At 43.5% G+C, this 18,922-nt stretch overlaps 1 protein-coding gene across 2 annotated transcripts in view; it reads left to right on the top strand.

Moving 5' to 3' along the window:
• The first annotated feature begins 2,647 nt into the window (after positions 1–2,647).
• The window catches only part of smad3b (SMAD family member 3b), a 124,262-nt gene continuing 107,987 nt past the window's right edge, over positions 2,648–18,922 (top strand). For both annotated transcript variants that reach the window (XM_068018169.1, XM_068018168.1), the window contains exon 1: positions 2,648–3,333. In XM_068018169.1, the coding sequence (XP_067874270.1) occupies positions 3,128–3,333 (206 nt within the window). In that variant the 5' untranslated portion in view covers positions 2,648–3,127. The remainder of the gene's footprint in view (positions 3,334–18,922) is intronic.

Genomic DNA, 18,922 nt, shown 5'->3' with positions numbered 1-18,922 from the left:
AGCTATGGCTCCAGGCTTGCTGGGCCATGAGTTGTCATCAGAAAAGCCTCTGGGCATGTCCATTAGCAACCCAAGTACATATTTCTGGGCCCAGTCAGATACCAGGCCAAGAAACAACTATGCTTCTTACAGTTATCTCCAGCTGCAACTTGTTATGCTAACTTCATGATGCAAAACAAATATTTCAGTCACACAAGAGGACTGAATTAGTCAATGGGTTGGCATTTGATTGGTTTAGGATACACCAGAGTGTAGCAACCTTTCAAAATGATCTCATCCATTGGAAGTGTCACTGCTGGGAATGCTGAATGAGATTCACTTCATGAGGTTTCACTTTAGCTTACTGGAGGAAACTGCTAATTGTTGTCATGCAGGTGGACACAGCAGCTAGTTTGTGCACAGGATGATCCCACATACAGCAATGAGATGATTGGCATTTGTTGAGACCGGAATGTTGGCCAGGACACTAGGGCACCTCCAGCGTGATGCCACTACCCCTCAACCGTGTCCGGCCCATTCCCCGCACCTCTACCCTCACCCCTTCCCCTCCCTCCCAGAACCATGACAGGGTTTCCCTTGTCCTCACTTTTCACCCCATCAGCCTCCATATCCAAAGAACCATCCTCCGCCATTTCCGCCACCTCCAGCGTGATGCCACTACCTCTAATATTTGTCAGTTCCGAAGAAGGGTCACTGACCCGAAACGTTAACTCTGCTTCTCTTTTCACAGATGCTGCCAGACCTGCTGAGTGGTTCCAGCATTTCTTGTTTTTATTACACTAGGAGGATTCACTGCTCTTGTTCCAATCATACCATGGGACCTTCTATTGTCACCTGGATACAAGGAGAGCCCGTCTGTTTCACCTAAATAGCAGCATCACTGACAATACAGCACTCACTCAGCACTGCACTGAATTCTGTGTTCAAGACCCTGGAATAGGCCTTGAACTCATAACCTTCTTCTCAGAGGCAAGAGTGCTACCTCTGAGCGAATCTGATAGCTAAAAGCAGCTTCAGACTCCTCCTCCTGGACAATGGGAACATGGGGGAGCTATGCTGAGTCCCATATTGAAGCAAGGTGCAGAACCCTGTTCATTGTATTTTTCTCATTTGAGATTCAATCTGAAAAATATCTTAAAATGTTATTCATATTGATCTAAATTTACAACGTACAACAATGAGGCATTAGCAATTCTCGTCACACTCTTCAGCCCCTGCAGGCCCTGCCCCGCACTCATGTGAACACACGCACACATAACAACACTCAATCCTTATCTCCCCATTACCGATACAATATATGACAGACACACATCCACAATTGGGATGTCTTGCTAGAATTAAACTGCATCAAGAACTTGGATAAGACGTTAAACCGAGGCCCTGACTGCTCTCTCAGGTAGATGTAATAGATCCCATGGCAATACTTTGAAGAAGAGCAGGGGAGTTTTCCCTTGTGTCCTGGCCAATATCTATCCCTCAATTAACATCACTAAAACAAATTATCTGATCATTATCACACTACTGTTTGAGGGAGCTTGCTGTGTGCAATTTGGCTGCTGCATTTCCTACAACAGTGACTGCACTTCACTGGCTGTAAAGTGCTTTGGGATGTCCTGAGGTTGTGAAAGGCACTAGAGAAATGAGGCTTTCTTTAATATTTTCATTCCCATGTGTGTAAAATCATTGCAATGAGAAATACCTGCATTTATATAGCACCTTATATCATTGAAATGTCTTGCTCACTTACAGAGTGTAGTGGTTGTTGCAATGTAACTAAATAGGGTAGCCATTTAGTGTCAACAACATTCAACAAACAGCAATGAAATGAAAGACCAGTTCATAACATCATTATTTTGTGGACAGGGTTGAAGGAGTGGGGTGGTCGCGGGAGTAGCAACATTGGGAGAATTACCTCTCTCCTTCAGTGTCTTGAGAATTTTAACACCTAGGCAGAGCCTATTTAATTTGAGAAGTTCCCTGTGTTTTATGATTTAGGTATTATTGTTTGAGTCCTTTTAAAAAAAAAACTTCCATTAGATTTAATTTATTTTGATGGATAATATTGGGGTAACTCAGTGTCATCTAGATTGGCCATTCAGAAACGTTGACAGAGCCTTGCCCAAAGGTATCATTTGAAGGACAGCAACTTCAGCAAGTCAGCAGACCCCCTGGGGTATCAGCCCAGCTCGAACTTGGGGGTTTGAACCCACAATCTCTTCAGCCAGAAGTGAGAATGCCACAAACCGAGCCAAACTTGGCAGCAAGCATTTTGTTTTACACTTGGAATGGGAAAATTAAATTAACATTAAAATAGTGGACTGGATTGCATCACAGTAATGTCATCATACTGAGCTGCAATAGTTAAAGTTCCTTATTTCTATCAGCTATGAAAAAAGAAAGCAAGTTATTGATCCCAGATGATTGGCTTTTTATAGGTCAGGCTGGAAGAGTAATAATAAAATTACTACTGCATTTTTAGGAGATGTGTCAAGATTCAGTGAGATTGTAACTCTGGGTTGGGTTAAATAAGGACCTTTCACTGCTTCCTCTGTGATTGGTGTTGGGAGGCAGTGAGGGAGGGAATGGGGTAGGTCTGGGCAATGACACTCTTTTTCTGTCTCTCTCACAACACTCGCTGTTCAGTCTCCCCTGTAACTGCCGACTTGTAAAAAAATTTGCATGAGACACAGACTCCAAAGTTGACCTGAGTGGGCGCCGCATCACTGCAACCCCCTCCCCCCCCCTTCCAGGAGTGGGAGGGCGGAGTAATTTTAGCAGCAGAGAAAAGGAGAAAAAAACTTTCTTTTATAGCAAAAGGATTTTTCTCTTTTCTGTTGCTGCATAAAATCTGCAGCGAGAGAGAGAGAAGGGTAGAACCGTGTGCATCGTCGGATCGCAAAGCAAGGAAGGCAGAGGCACTCAATTGAGCGAGCGGAGGGTTACTGAGATCTCACCCCCCCCCCCCCACAAGCAGGAGCGGTTGTGCGGCGGCCGGCTTGTCTGCTGTGAAATTGACGAGCGCTGTGAAAAAAGTTTGGAGAAACTTCGGAAAAGTTTTGGATCACGGTCGGTCCGAGCCAGGTGGTGTTTTTTTTAAAAGACGGATTAAGAAGGCCAGTGTTGGAAAATGTCTTCGATCTTGCCTTTCACACCCCCGATTGTCAAACGCCTCCTGGGCTGGAAGAAGGGAGAACAAAACGGCCAGGAGGAGAAATGGTGCGAGAAAGCGGTCAAAAGTTTGGTGAAAAAGCTGAAAAAAACCGGCCAGTTGGACGAGTTGGAAAAAGCAATTACCACACAGAGTATTAATACAAAGTGCATAACCATCCCCAGGTAACACTTCCTTTTCAAAATAAAACTCATGATCAAAAAATGTCTTTTTAGGACAAGTCTTAACTAAAATGGAGTTTCCAACTTTGAAATTGACTTCTTTTAAAATTTCCTTTTTTAATTTCAAGGTGAATTCCAATTTTTCTTTAAGAAAGCCAAATTTCATTCAAGGTTTGCTGTCTCCTTTTTCAGTCAAAAAGCCACCTGTACTCATCATGGAATTTTTTTTGTTGTTTATTTGGAAGTGTCTAGCCTGGCATATTGTGTGAGTGACAGTTGGAAGTTGCAATTATTCTTGAGTGGCTGCAAAATAGTATAGTTTGTCAGTTGTGGATAGGTGCATTAATGTGGACTGAGCAAAATTAACAGGTCAGCAACATTAATAGGTCATCTGTACCAGGTTGACTATGATGTATGTGTAACAATATAGTTTGTCTGAGAGTGAGTGGTGGGGGAACGGTGCTCCCAGAATTTTTTGACACACTCTTGGGAGAGCCCCACTCTGCATATTGGCACATTCCTGGGGACTTGTTTGACCTACCTTCTGGGAGACAGTGTCATCTAGCCAAAGGAAAAACCAGTGGTAATGTTAGAGGAAATGCTACACAAAACAGAACGGGGTTAGTAAGATAGTTTAAAAAAAAATATACAGACTAGGTAATTCTTGAGTCCGTGTTTGTGGAGTGAGGTTACACAGATTCAGGGTAGACAGAAAGCTGCTTTCGTGGACCCCTGAGATAACTGTGAACCCTGTAGTGGTTGTGGACCTGTTTGAGAGCCTGTGCTGTAATATCATAAACACATGGTGCACTCAATGCAGCCAGACTGACACTGAAACACTGTCATCATACAACCTGACTCTGTTAGTAAAGGGACAGGTAAAAGTGCCACAGATCTCCGATCCACCTGTACAGGGTCAAAGCTGCTTGAGCTCTGAACAGTAGACAATTTGTGAAGTATTTGGATTTCAGCATTCAGTCAGTTTTTACTTTGCAGTTGTAGCTGCAGTAAACAGTGTGAGTGCAGGCTGAGTCCAGAGTCAGGGCCTATCCTCATGGAACATGGTAGCATTAGACTGGCTCCTTGGAGGAGTTGCCTCTGCTTTGATCTGGAGTCAGTTGAGACCTTAACACCCAATTTGTGCTATGCAAGTTCAGCATCTGCACAAAGTCAAAAGTAATGCTAACTTAGTGTAAATGCACATGAAAGTGCTTTGGGTAGCTTTATATTTTTCATTTTTAAACCTTCCCTTAGCTATCTCACTGTGCTCTGACAGAGCTTTCAACTGTCTGGTCCTAATTTCTTCTGTTGTGTACTGGGTATTAAGGGATCTGGGGATAGTGTGGGAACGTGGAGTTGAGGTAGAAGATAGGCTATGATCTTGTTGAATGGCGGAGCAGGCTCGAAGGGCCAAATGGCCTTCCCCAGCTCCTGTTTTTTATGCTCTTAAGCTATGTTATTATCTCTGGATCTGCCTCCTCTCTTCAGGTCTATCTTTTTAACTGAGCATTCAATCAACTCTTCTAATTCTTCTTACACCACTTGATCCACTATTTCCTCTGAAGTGCTTACAGATGATTTATTATGTTAAAGGCACCATATAAAGGCAAGTTGTTGTATAGACAAAGCCATTTTGAATACAGGAACATACCACAAGCAGTAATCTAAATGACTGATATGTTTTTATTGATTGAGGCATTGTAGTCAGGCCACCAGGAGAACTTCTTGCTTTAATTCAGATAATGACATGGAATCTTTTACATCCATCTGAAAAGATAGGCAGGGCCTCACGTTAACATCTCACCGAAAAGTCAATGCCTCTGACAATGTAGCATTTCCTCCAGTATGGCACTGAATTGCCAGTCTAAGTTTATGCACTCAAGTCCTGAAGTGGGGCTTGAACCTACAATCTTCTGAAAGTGGGAGTGCCAGCAATGCAGCAAGCTGGCATTAAGAAATCAAATATTCAAACACTTGCCCATGCTTCTCCAGTCAACAATTGCGTCTTGCAAAATTCTTCACTTTGTTTGTATACTGCAATAGTTGTACTGCCACAATCCGTTTTCAAGTGACACCATTGATTGGGAGCATCCTTTGTTTTAAAAAGCATATCTATATATTCAAAAACATATTTACAATATATAAATTAAGATAAAGATGTAAAAATATCACTGGCGTGTAACAGCGGCACCCAATATCTCCAGTTCTCCTCCTTTGCTGTCAATGCACTCAATATTAGGGAGGATTTGTTGGAGCTCAAACATACTGTAGCTGTGGTTTCTAATGCGGTAAGTTGCTCAAGCTGTTCAGCTTACTATTAATACGAACTTAAGAAATAGGAGCTGGAGTAGGCCATTTGGCCCCTTAATCTGCTCTGTCAATTCAACAAGATCTTCTACCTCAACTCCACCTTCCCACACTATCCCCATGTCCTTAGATTCCCATAGTATCCAATGTTGCCAAAGGAATGCTCTAGAATTGTTGCATCCTTTCTTATTGTTATCGAGGCTATCTGTATGCTTTGCCTCAATACATAACTGATGGAAAGTGGATGAAATTGTTCTGCAATAAAGATTAAACAATAGAAGTTGCAGCCTGCTCATTTTTCTGTCTGTGTGTCTCTCTCTCTCCCTCCTCATACCCAATTCATTTATTGGTTGGAAGCAGTTCTGCAATATCACATGGCTGTTCATGTGCTGAATTCTTGTTTATGCTACAGAACAGAGTGGGTGACTTCTGGCGATACCTGGGGTGACTGCGAATGTTAGATGTGTGCTCACGCAGTAAAGTGGCAGCAAGCCCCAGGGAAGGTCATTTCTATTTTCTGGTCCTGGTGATTTGCTTCCCAGGGTCAGAGAGCAAAGCCATTTTGCAAGGTGCGTTGCCTCATTTACACCGGGTAGAAGGGATTGGCTATGACGGAAGCTGCTTTTAGATTGTGAAGGATCCTTGCTTGTGGTCAACGTGTGGCTTCTGTGTAGTGTATTCGGTGTTCCTGGCTGCTCAGCTCAGTAAATCTTTGCACGTTGACTACTTGAGTTGCAGGCGAGAGTGCATCGGGATCTGGATATCACCAGAACTGTGGTGTTAGCTGTACTTTTCTCTTATTGCCTCAATTACTTTATGCAATGACGGTGCAATACATTAACCATTGCCCTGAATGTTAGTAAGTGTGGTAATTGAGAGCAGTCACATACGCTCTCTGGATAGAAGTTGAGAATTAATTTACTGTAGGTGTCAGCTATGGCTCAGTTGGTGGCACTCTTGCTTCGGAGTTGCAAGGTTGTGGGTTTGAGCCCCACTCCAGAGACTTAGGTGCAGCACTCAGAGGTGTCCTCTTTCGGATGAGCTGTTAAGCTGAGGCTCTATCTGCCCTTTCAGGTAGATGAAAATGATCCCAGGGCACTATTCAAAGAGCAGGGGAGTTCTCGCTGGTGCCCTTGCCAATATTTATCCCTCAACCAACATTGCTTAAAAATATAAATCAATCCACTGGTCATCATTGTGTTATTTTTGTGGGAACTTGCTGTGTGCAAATTGGCTGCTCTATTTGCTACATTACAACAGTGGCTACTCTTCAAAAGTACTTCATTGGCTTTGGGATGCCCTGAGGGCATGAGGTGCTATATAAATGCAAGTCTATCTTTCGTCTGTTCATTTGTCCGTCCAAATATAATTTTTACTGTGGTTCTTGAAAATTGTCAACAACTCATCCATAGAACCATAGAAAAGTTACGGCACAGAAAGAGGCCATTCAGCCCATCGTGTCTGTACCGGTTGAAAAGAATTGTCACCCAATCTAATCCCATCTTCCAGCACCTGGTCTGTAGCCTTTCAGGTTACAGCACTTCAGGGGCAGGTCAAGGTACCTTTTTAAATGAGTTGAGGATTTCTGCTTCTACCACCGATCGGGCAGTGAATTCCAGACATCCAACATCCTCTGGGTGAAAACGTTTTTCTTCATGTACCCTCTAATCCTTCTGTGCCCCCTGGTAATTGACCTTTCCGCTAGAGGAAACAGGTCCTCCTTGTCTCCTCTATCAAGGCCCCTCATAATTTTGTACACCTCAATTAAGTCACCCCTCAGCCTCCTCTGTCCTAAGGAAAACAACCTTAGCCTATCCAATCTTTCCTCATAGCTGCAATTTTTCAAACCCTGGCAACATTCTTATAAATTTCCTTTGTACTCTCTCCAGAGCAATTATGTCCTTCCTGTAATGTGATGACCAGAACTGAACGCAATACTCCAGCTATGCCCTAACCAGCGTTTTATGCAGTTCTAGCATCACATCTCTGCTTTTGTATTCTATACCTCAGCCAATAACGGAAAACATTCCAAATGCCTTCTTCACTCTATCTACCTGTCCTGTCACCTCCAGGGATCTGTGGACATGCACTTCAAGGTCTCTCACTTCCTCTACCCCTCTCAAAATCCTCCTGTTTATTGTGTATTCCCTTGCTTTGTTTGCCCTCCCCAAATGCATTACCGCACACTTCTCTGGATTGAATTTCATTTGCCACTTTTTCACCCACTCAACCAAACCATTGATATCATTCTGGAGTCTACAGCTATCCTCTTCACTATCAACTACACGGCCAATTTTTGTGTCATCTGCAAATTTCCCAATCATGCCTCCCACATTTAAGTCCAAATCATTAATATATACCACAAACAGCAAGGGGCCCAATGCTGAGCCCTGTGGCATGCCACTGGAAACCACCTTCCATTTGCAAAAACATCGTCGGCCATTACCCTTTTTTTCCTGTCACTGAGCCAATTTTGGATCCAACTTGTCACATTCCTCTCTATCCCATGGGCTTTTACTTTTCTGATCAGTCTGCCACATGGGACTTTGTCAAATGCCTTACCAAAATCCATGTAGACCACATCCACTGCACTACCCTCCTCAATCCTGCTTGTTACTTCCTCAAAAAATTCAATTTATGTTAATATGACACAACCTTCCCTTAACAAATCCATGCTGATTATCCCTGATTAATCCGTGTTTTTTAAGTGACAGTTTATCCTATCTCTCAAAATTGATTCCAATAATTTGCCCACCACTGAGGTCAGACTGGCTGGCCTATAATTATTTGGCCTATCCCTCGCACCCTTTTTAAACAATGGTACAACTTTTGCAGACCTCCAGTCCTCTGGTACTTCACCTGTATCTAATGCGGATTTGAAGATGATCCTCAGAGCATCCGCTATTTCCTCCCTGGCTTCCTTTAACAGCCTGGGAAACAATCGATCTGGCTCTGGTGATTTATCTATTTTCAAGGATGTCAGGCCCTCTAGTACTTCCTCTCTCATTATGCTTATCATATTAATATTTCACACTCCTCCTCTTTAACTACAATGTCTGCATCATCCTTCTCCTTTGTGAAGACAGAGACAAAGTATTCATTAATAACCATGCCCACGTCTTCTGCATCCATGCATGTTACTTTGTACACCTCTGATAAGCCCGACCCTTTCCTTAGTTATCCTCTTGCTCTTAATGTATTGATAAAACATCTTTGGGTTTTCCTTGATTTTACCTGCCAATATTTTTTCATGTCCTCTCTTTGCTTTGCTAATTTCCTTTTTTACATCACCCCTGCACTTTCTATATTCCTCTAGGCTTTCTAAAGTATTATAAATTCTTTTGTGACAATCAAAAGCTTTCTTTTTCTGCTTTATCTTGCCCTATATGCTTCTAGATAACCCGGGGGCTCTAGATTTGGCAGTGCCACCCTTTTTCTTTGTGGGGACATGTCTACACTGTGCTCGTAGAATCTTGCTTTTGAATGCTGTTTGCCACTGATTTTCCTTCACGTAGCTGTATCCAGTCCACTTTCGCCAGGCCACCTCTCAGCTTCGTAAAATTTGCCTTCCCCAATTTAGAACTTTTACTCCTGTTCTATCCCTGTCCTTTTCCATAATCTAACTGTATTATGGTCACTATCTCCAAAATGGTCACCCACTGCTACTTCATCCACTTGCCCAGCTTCATTTCCTAAGACTAAATCTAGAATTGTGCCCCCTCTCGTTGGGTTTGTTAAGTGCTGTCTAAAAAAGTTCTCTTGAATGCAGTTTAAGAATTTTTTGCCCTCTGTGCCCTTAAGAAATGTGGAAATTACAGATTATCAAATGTTTCCATCAATAAAAGGTAGCCTTCTCGTGGGCACAAACTCTCACAAGTTTGATGAAATCACTTGAGTTGAGGTTTAGAAAGGGCAGTTCTCTGCGCTGCTGCCTCATTGGTGGGTAAATCGTTATACCAACAAGATCTTCCTGTTTAATTCAGCAATTTGACGTCTCTGTCAATTCGTTGGAACAATATGAGGTTTTGAGACTCCATGCTCTGAAACCCACAAAGGCAAAGCAGAGGAAACCTCTAGCCATGCGGTGGGGGTGGGGGGGTGGGGCGGTGGAGAATCCACTGGGAAATATTTTTGTGGGGTCAGAAACAGCGATTGTGTTCCTCCTGGCCTCGCCTCGTTTTTTGTTTGCTATTTGCAGAACAGCTGCAACAATCTCTTTAAGGGCTCCCTGTTTAGGCCGTTCTAAGCCATGGATCATTGGGTGCAAAGTGTGCTCCAGCTATTGCTACTTGAAAATTATATGATGATGCTACAACTAGTGCAGGTTCTTAATTTAAATGTCATAATTAAGCTCCAACGTGTTTTGGGTGTGAGCGTGACCACCCATTTAGAGACCCATTTGAAAATTGAGTAGTGCGGGCCTCAGAAACACAGCAGGGGTTGTGTTTTTTTAACAAAAAAATTGCCTGCCTACTGCTCTGTTTTGTGGCGATCACTCTCTGTCCCCCTCCCTCCCCCGTTCCCCACTAATGTATAAGAGAGGAGAGTCTGATGATAGAGGATGACAAAAGCCTGACTTTGTTGCTTTGTATCAATAAAAGACTTGCATTTATATAGTGCCTTTCAGAACTTCACGTCCCAAAGTGTTCTGCAGCCACTGAAGTACTTTTATAATGTAGGGAACATGGCAGCCAATTTGTCCATAGCAAGATCCTACAAACCGCAGTGAGATAAGTGATCAGAATTTTTTTTAGTAATGTTGGTTGAAGGATAAATATTGGCAAGAACACCAGGGATACTCCGCTGCTCCTCTTTGAAGTAATACCACAGGATATTTTGCACCCACCCAAGAGGGCAGATGGAGTCTCAACAGATGAGACAGTGTGGCGCTCCCTCAGTGCTGACCCTCCGACAGTGCGGCGCTCCCTCAGTGCTGACCTTCCGACAGTGCGGCGCTCCCTCAGTGCTGACCCTCCGACAGTGCGGCGCTCCCTCAGTGCTGACCTTCCGACAGTGCGGCGCTCCCTCAGTGCTGACCCTCCGACAGTGCGGCGCTCCCTCAGTGCTGACCCTCCGACAGTGCGGCGCTCCCTCAGTGCTGACCCTCCGACAGTGCGGCGCTCCCTCAGTGCTGACCCTCCGACAGTGCGGCGCTCCCTCAGTGCTGACCCTCCGACAGTGCGGCGTTCCCTCAGTACTGCATTGAAGTGTCAGTCTGAAGGCAGACCTTTTTTTTTTGACAATGCTGGTTAGTAATTACCAGGTTTGGCATTTTTTTTTTGAGGTGGAGGCTTTTCTCGAGGCCGAAGATCTGTGTCATTCACTACTAATAGCGTGCGGTATGTTCAATAATTAAAAAATAGGGCTACTGCTGTGAGCTGTGATGTTCCCTAGCTCTGGCCCTCTGTTAACTGTGGGTAGTTGCTGTGTTTCTGGAAGATCAATCCAGTGAGAACAGTGAACAGTGGAAGTGATTTCTTGCTGCTCAAAGATTTTTCTTTAAACTTGCACAATGTCTGGTGTGTTTGTGGCTGTATTCACGTTAAACCACAGAAGTCTTCCAGCATCCATGGCTGCTCACATAGCTGCATTCAGTACAATTACTGTTAATGAGCTCATGGGGCCTTTTCAATATTGTACTTCGAGCTGTTAGCACAGTGTTGTCACCAATGCAAAGATATTCTCTTTCCAAAGTATATTAATATTGACACTTACTGTTGAGGTGAAGGACCACCGTGCAGGAAGCCAAGGTTGAAAAGAGCGGAATTGACGGAGTGTTACACTGGTTTAGACATGGGCCTTTCACTTCTGGAATCTGGTAATGGCTAGGCCCTCCAGGAATTTTTGTGATCTACAATCGTTTTGCGAATCAAGGTTACTGATTTTAGCCGTGTTGTCCTTTTTTCTTTTTAATATATTCATTCATTCACGAAATGTGAGTGTCACTGGCAAGACCAGCACCTATTGCCCTTGAGAAGGTGGCGGTGAGCTGCCTTCTTGAACTGCTGCAGTTCTGAGCACTGTGGGTGTACCATCACTGCAGTTAGGGAGGGTGTTCCAGGATTTTGACCCAGCGACGATGAAGGAACGGGATATATGTCCAAGTCAGGCTGGTGTGTGACTTGGAGGGGAACATGGGAGATGATAATGTTCCCATGCACCTGCTGCCTTTGTCCTTCTCGTTGGCAGAGGTCGAGGGTTTGAGTAGTGCTGTCGAAGATGCTTTGGCATATACTAAATCCTTGCATTTATATGCTGCCTTCGCACAATGTCAACAGTGAGTTACTTTTTTAGTGAATGTAACTGTTATGTAGGTGAATGCAATAGCCATTCTTCAGCAGCAATGACCCGCAAACAGCATTGAGATGAATGAGCAGTTGAGGACATAAGAAACGGGAGCAGTGGTAGGCCATTCAGCCCTTCTAACCTGCTCTGCCATTATGATCATGGCCGACCTATCTCAATTCCACCTTCCCACACTATCCCCATATCCCTTATTTCCCTTCATATCCAAAAAATCTCTGTCCTGAATATATTTATATTAAATTTTTTATATATAAATATATTGCTCTAGCTTTACTTTGGTGTTGGTTTGGGGAGCAGTGTTGGTCAGGATGTCGGGAGCTTCCCCATCCCCTCAGATAGCACCATGAGGATCTTTTAATGTCCTTCTGAATTGCTGGAACAGCAGGAAAGGGCCTCAGTTTAACATCTCATCTGAAAGAGGTCACAGTACAAAGCCGCATATCCTTACTAAGACCATTTAACAATTTGGTCATTTTTACCTGAATTGGATAGTTTGGCAATCAGCTGATCCTTACCCTACACCACTTGCTGAAAGTGTATATGTTTGGATTTATTGTTAATTCGTTTGTGGGAGGTGGGCGTCTCTGGCGAGGCCAGCATTTATTGCTCATCCCTAATTGCTCCTGAACTGAGTAAATTGCTGGGCCATTTCAGAGGACATTTTAAGAGTCAACCACATTGCTGTGGGTCTGGAGTCACATATAAGCCAGACCTACATCCTAAAGGACATGAGTGTTGATTGTTGTACAAACAATGTTTCATGGTCATCATTAGACTAGCTTTTTAATTCCAGATTTCTTAATTGAATTCAAATTTCACTACCTGCCATGGTGGGATTCGAACTCATGTCCCCAGAGCATTAGCCTGGACTCTGGATTACTAGTCCAGTGACGTTACCAGTACACCACCACCTATCAGATGTCCATTAAGGACAGAATTAGCCCCAAGTATGATGTCTGCTGTTGTTAGAAGCCAACTGGCACTCAATGTCCAGGGTTACTGATGAATATTGGTCATTCGGGTAAGATAGTGGAGGGCAACAGGTGCTTGTGAAACTGTACCCCAGTAAGGAATCAACTCCTGCAGAGGGGTGGGAGAAAAGAGTAATTAGCTCAAGACATGAGACTGGAAGGAGCCGGTCAAGCACTTAACCCCCTGTAATCCAAGTTGAGACATTTTAGCCTCTGTGCTCACAATTCACAGAGACACTCTACCCCTTCCAATCTCCTGCACTTCACTGGGCACTAGGAACATTGGAGCAGGAGTAGGAGTAGGCCATTCAGACCATTGAGCCTGCTCCACCATTCAATGAGATCATGGCTGATCATCTATCTTAGTGCCACGTTCCCATGCTATCCTCATGTCCCTTGATGTCATTAGTATCCAGATATCTATTGATTTCTGTCTTGAACATCCTCAATGATTGAGCTTCCACAGCCCTCTGGGGTAGAGAATTCCAAAGATTCACCACCCCCGAGTGAAGAAATTCCTCCTCATTTCGGTCTTAAATGGCCTGCCCCTTATTCTGAGACTGCGTCCCCTGGTTCTAGACTCACCAGCCAGGGGGAACATCCTACCTACATCCACCCTTTCGCGTCCTGTAAGAATTTTGTAAGTTTCAATGAGATCACCTCTCATTCTTCGAAACTCTAGAGAATACAGGCCCAGTTTCTTCGATCTCTCCTCATAAGACAATCCCAACAATCCAGGGATTAGTCTGGTGAACCTTTGTTGCAGTCACTGTATGGCAAGTATATCCTTCCTTAGATGAGGAGACAAAAACTGTACACAATACTTCAGGTGCAGTCTCATCAATGCTCTATACAATTGCAGCAAGACTTCTTTACTCCTGTACTCAAACCCCTTGCGATGAAGGCCAACATACCATTTGCCTTCCTAATTGTTTGCTGCACCTGCATACTAGCTTTGAGTGACTCATGAACAAGGACACCCAGGTCTCTTTGGACATCAACATTTCCCAACCTCTCACCATTTAAGAAGTACTCTGCCTTTCTGTTTTTTCTACCAAAATGGATCACTTCACACTTATTCACATTATATTCCATCTGTCATGTTCTTGCCCATTCACTTAACCTGTCCAGGTCCCCTTGAAGCCTCCTTGTGTCCTCCTCACAACTTGCATTCCCACCTACTTTTGTGTCATCAGCAAATTTGGAAATCTAACATTTGGTCCCCACTTCCAAATCATCTATATAGGTTGTGAACAGCTGTGACCCCAGCACTGATCCCACTAGTAACAGCCTGCCATCCTGAGAATGACCCATTTATTCCTACTCATTGTTTTCTGTCTGTTAACCAATTCTCAATCTATACTAGTATATATTCCCCCCCAATCTCATGTGTTTTAATTTTGTTTACTAACCTCCTGCATGGGACCTTATCAAAAGCCTTCTGAAAATCCAAAAACACCACATCTATTGGTTCTTCTTTATCAATGCTACAAGTAGCATCCTCAAAAAACTCCAACAGGTTTGTCAAACATGATTTCCCTTTCACATATCCATGTTGACTCTGCCCAATCATATCGTTATTTTCCAAGCATCTAGTTATCATATCCTTTATAATAGATTCTAACATTTTCCCTACTACTGATGTCAAACCAACAGGTCTGTAGTTCCCCATTTTCTTTCTTCCTCCCTTCTTAAATAGTACGGTTATATTTGCAACTTTCTAGTCTGCAGGAACCCTTCCAGAAGCTATAGAATATTGAAAGATAATCAATGTATCCACTATCTCTATTGCCACCTCCTTCAACATTCTGGGATGTAGCTCATCTAGTCCAGGGGATTTATCGACCTTCAATCCAGTTACTTTTTTGAGAATTATCTCTTTATTAATGCTAATTTTTTTCAGTTCCTGATTTTCACAAGTCCCTTGGTTCCCTAGTATTTTTGGGAATTTTCTGTATCTTTCTTTGTGAAGACAAACACAAAGTAATTGTTTAGTTTCTCCGCCATTTTCCTATTCTCCATTATAAATTCTCCTGTCTCTGCCTGTAGTGGATCCACATTTGTCCTTGCTAATTTTTTCCTTTTCACATAAAGAAGTTTCTACTATCGACCTTTATGTTTCTTGCTAACTTGCATTCATATTCTCTTTTACCTTTCTTTATCAGTTTCTTGGTCCTCCTTTGCTGGATTCTAAAAATTGCTCCCAATCCTTGGGTTTACCACTTTTTCTGGTAACCTTATAAACCACTTCCTTTGATCTAATGCAATCTTTAACTTCTTATGTTAGCCACGGCTGATTCATCTTTCCTGTTGGGTTTTTGTGTTTGAGGAATGTATATTTGTTGTAGACCATGTAATACTTCTGTAAACACTAGCCATTGCCTGTCGACTGTCAAATCTTCCCAGTCCACCATAGCCAACTTGCTGCTCATACCTTCATAGTTTCCTTTGTTCAGATTTAAGACCCTAGTTTCAGAATGAACTATATCACTTTCAAACTTAATGTAAAATTTTATCATTATGGTCACTATTTCCCAAATGCTCCATTACACTCTACCCCTTCAAGTCCCCTGCACTTCAGAGGCACTCCATCCCACTCACCTGTCCAGATCACAGAGGCATTCCTAACCTACCTGTCATTGCTCCTGGTCCCAGTTCAAATACAACGTGACTGCTTCACTCTGCACTCTGGGAGCAGACTTTGTGTTGTGCGTAATCTGTTATGAGACCAGGAATTGGCATTTTTTTTTTACAGCAGAAAATGTGGTCCCAGAGCCAAGTACGAGCGTCAGTTATCAGCTGCAGCACAGAGAAGTTCATCAAGGAGCTGTCTCCCAGCTTTAAAAGCAGGAAATCTGTGTTTGTATCGCAAGCTCCCCCATTCTCTACCTGTCTTTCTGAAAGCTGCCTTCAGTGATTGCCTGTGTGTGTTTGTGCTTTTTGACTCCCGTGTACTTTTTTAAATCAGCTGCTTGTCCTGGTGTCTGATGGTTCTCCTGTCTTTGGCACAATGCCCAAGAGCAAAAATGGTACTTCCTGCCAACCAAAATCCTGTGTGAAAGAGCTGGGTCAAAGTACATCCCACTACCCCCTCCCCCACCACGACTGTCGCACAGACGACAACGAGGAAAAGAAAGACAAGCTGGCATTTCCTGTCTATGTTTAACTGTTTCATAGAATTGCATAGAATATACAGCACAGAAACAGGCCATTTGCCCCAACTTTGCCAGTGTTTATGCTGCACTCGTGCCTCTTTCAATCCTTCCTCATCTAACTCTTACTAGCGTAATCCTCTATTCTTTTCTCCCTCATGTGCTTATCGAGCCTCCCCCTTAAATATATCTATACGATTCACCTCAACCGCTCCCTGACGTAGCAGGTTCCAAATTCTTGCCAATCTCTGGGTAAAGAAGTTTCTCCTGAATTCCCCATTTGATTTTTTGGTGAGTATCTTAAATTGATGGCCTCTAGTTCTGATCTTTCCCACAAATTTATTTTTAAAATTTTATTTAGAGATACAGCACTGAAACAGGCCCTTCGGCCCACCGAGTCTGTGCCGACCATCAACCACCCATTTATACTAATCCCATATTCCTACCACATCCCCACCTGTCCCTCTATTCCCCTACCACCTACCTATACGAGGGGCAATTTATAATGGCCAATTTACCTATTAACCTGCAAGTCTTTTGGTGGTGGGAGGAAACCGGAGTACCTGGCGAAAACCCACGCGGACACAGGGAGAACTTGCAAACTCCACACAGGCAGTACCCAGAATTGAACCCGGGCCGCTGGAGCTGTGAGGCCAAGGTGCTAACCACTGTGCCGCCCAAATGGAAACTGTCTTTTTGTGTCTACTCCATCAAAACCTTTCATAAGTTTAAAGACCTCTATTAGGTCACTCATCACCTTTCTCTTTTCAAGAGACCAGCCTGTTCATCCTGTCCTGATAGGTGAAATCTCGCATTTCTGGTATCATCCCTGTGAATAGTGCGGAACACCCAATACCTGTTGGTGATTTCCAACACTGGGTTCAAATTTGTAGGCAATCTGCCCCTGTTATCTCCTTGGCGTTGAGACAAGTAGCCATTTTGAACGAGACTGCAAGCAGCTGAGCTATCCCAATGTGCACAAGGCACAGACTGCAGTATTGCATGCCTTTTCTGTGTACCTTGGTTCCATTGGAAGCACTTTCACCGCTGAATCAGTAGATTGTGATTTTGAGCTCAACATAAGGACCTGAGGACATCTTTGAGGCTGGCACTCCATGCAGTACTAAGGCAGAGTTTCTTAGAATCTGCAGCTCAACAGGGCATTTGGCACAACTGGTCTATGCTCCACAGAAACCGTCTCTTTCCCCCTCTTTATCTAAGCTTATCAGTATAACCTATTCCTTTCTCCCTTTCTCTCTCGTGTGTTTATCTAGCTTCCCCTTAAATGCATCTATGCTATTTGCCTCAACCATTCTTTGTGGTAATGAGTTCCACATTCTAACCACCCTCTGGGTAAAGAAGCTCCTCCTGAATTCCTTATTGGACACACTACTCACTGTATTATATTTTTGGGCCCTGGGTTGCATCATCACCTGTGAGATTCTTTGGTTGAAATACTAAAATTAAAATCTGATTGTTCAGTTGGATGTACTTGTCCCATAGCACTATCTGAAGAAAAGCAGGGAGCTTTTTTGGTGATCCAACCAACAATTTTCCTTCAACCAACATCTCAAATGACAGATTCATTGCTTGCTCCTAGCTTTTGGTGAGATGTTCCCGGCACAGGAAGGCTGCTGCATTTGTCTGTCAATGCATCACTTTCTCAATACTGCATGACAGTTTGTGTGCTTAAATTCTGGAGTGGGCGTTGAAGCCATAACCTGTGCCTCAAGAGGCAGAAATTGTTACAAAGTGAGCTGAACCCACTCAGTAGCAATTAATCAAGTATGGAGTTCTTCCAGATCATTTGTAGTCTATTGAGGCTGCAGGAGTCAAATGAGACTTGTTTGTATTTTGATCTGAATTAACCCAATGCAGATCAATTTGGAATTGTGCCCTCTCATCTGTGCTCACATCAGGTAAATGGAGCAACACATAATGCAGATGTTCTTCAACAAACAAGATGCGGGTCAGGCATGTGCTTTTTTTGCGCTATGAAATAGGGGATCTTCGTTATAGGGTGAATATGGGGTTCGAAGCTAGGCTCAGGGTTGGGTAGTGAACAGTCCGGTTCTGCCTGAGACAGTGGCCAGGGAGGGAGATGAAATTGATGGCAAGGGTGCGGAGTTTGTGGTGGTGTTTGATGACTATATCTTTGGTCTTCCCAACTGGAGGAGGTTGTGGCTCATCCAGGACTGGTGTCTGATGAGCAGGCTGACAACACAGAGGTAGTAAAGGGGTTCAGAGCTAGACCTGGGTCTAGTCAGTGTACATATTGGACCTTATAGTAAGCACCAGTGCTTCACCCTGGCATTAGACAACTCAAAGTGCTCTCTCCAAACACTAGTTTGCAAAGACCAAACCTCTCATTGATGTGGAATACAACAACAACTTGGATTTATTTAGTGCCTTTAAAGTAGTTACACATCCCAAGATGCTTAAGAAAGAAGAAAGTCACGGCAGACCCCAAAGGGAGAGCCCAGGTTTTTCCATCCAGTGGTATAATGAACACTTATAGGATAAATATTGTGGATGCTTCCTAAACTGTACCCCTCTATTCAAAGATGAAAACGTGCAAACCATTCCTCTGATTAGGAACATAGGAAATAGGAGCCATTCGGCCCCTCGAGCCTGCTCTGCCATTCAACTGGATCATGGTTGATCTACCTCGATGACATTTTCCCACACTATCCCCATATCACTAGTTATCTTTAATATCTAGAAATCCATCAATCCCTGTCTTGAACATACTCAATGACTGAACCTCCACAGCCCTCTGGGATAGAAAATTCCAAGGATTCACCCACCCTCTTGAGTGAAGAAATTCCTCCTCATCGCAGTCTATCTCTTATTCTG

Source organism: Heterodontus francisci, chromosome 38 (genome assembly GCF_036365525.1).
Source record: "Heterodontus francisci isolate sHetFra1 chromosome 38, sHetFra1.hap1, whole genome shotgun sequence".
NCBI classification, from domain to species: domain Eukaryota; kingdom Metazoa; phylum Chordata; class Chondrichthyes; order Heterodontiformes; family Heterodontidae; genus Heterodontus; species Heterodontus francisci.
The sequence above is the reverse complement of the archived record's forward strand: the minus strand, read 5'-3'. Positions and strand labels throughout refer to the sequence as shown.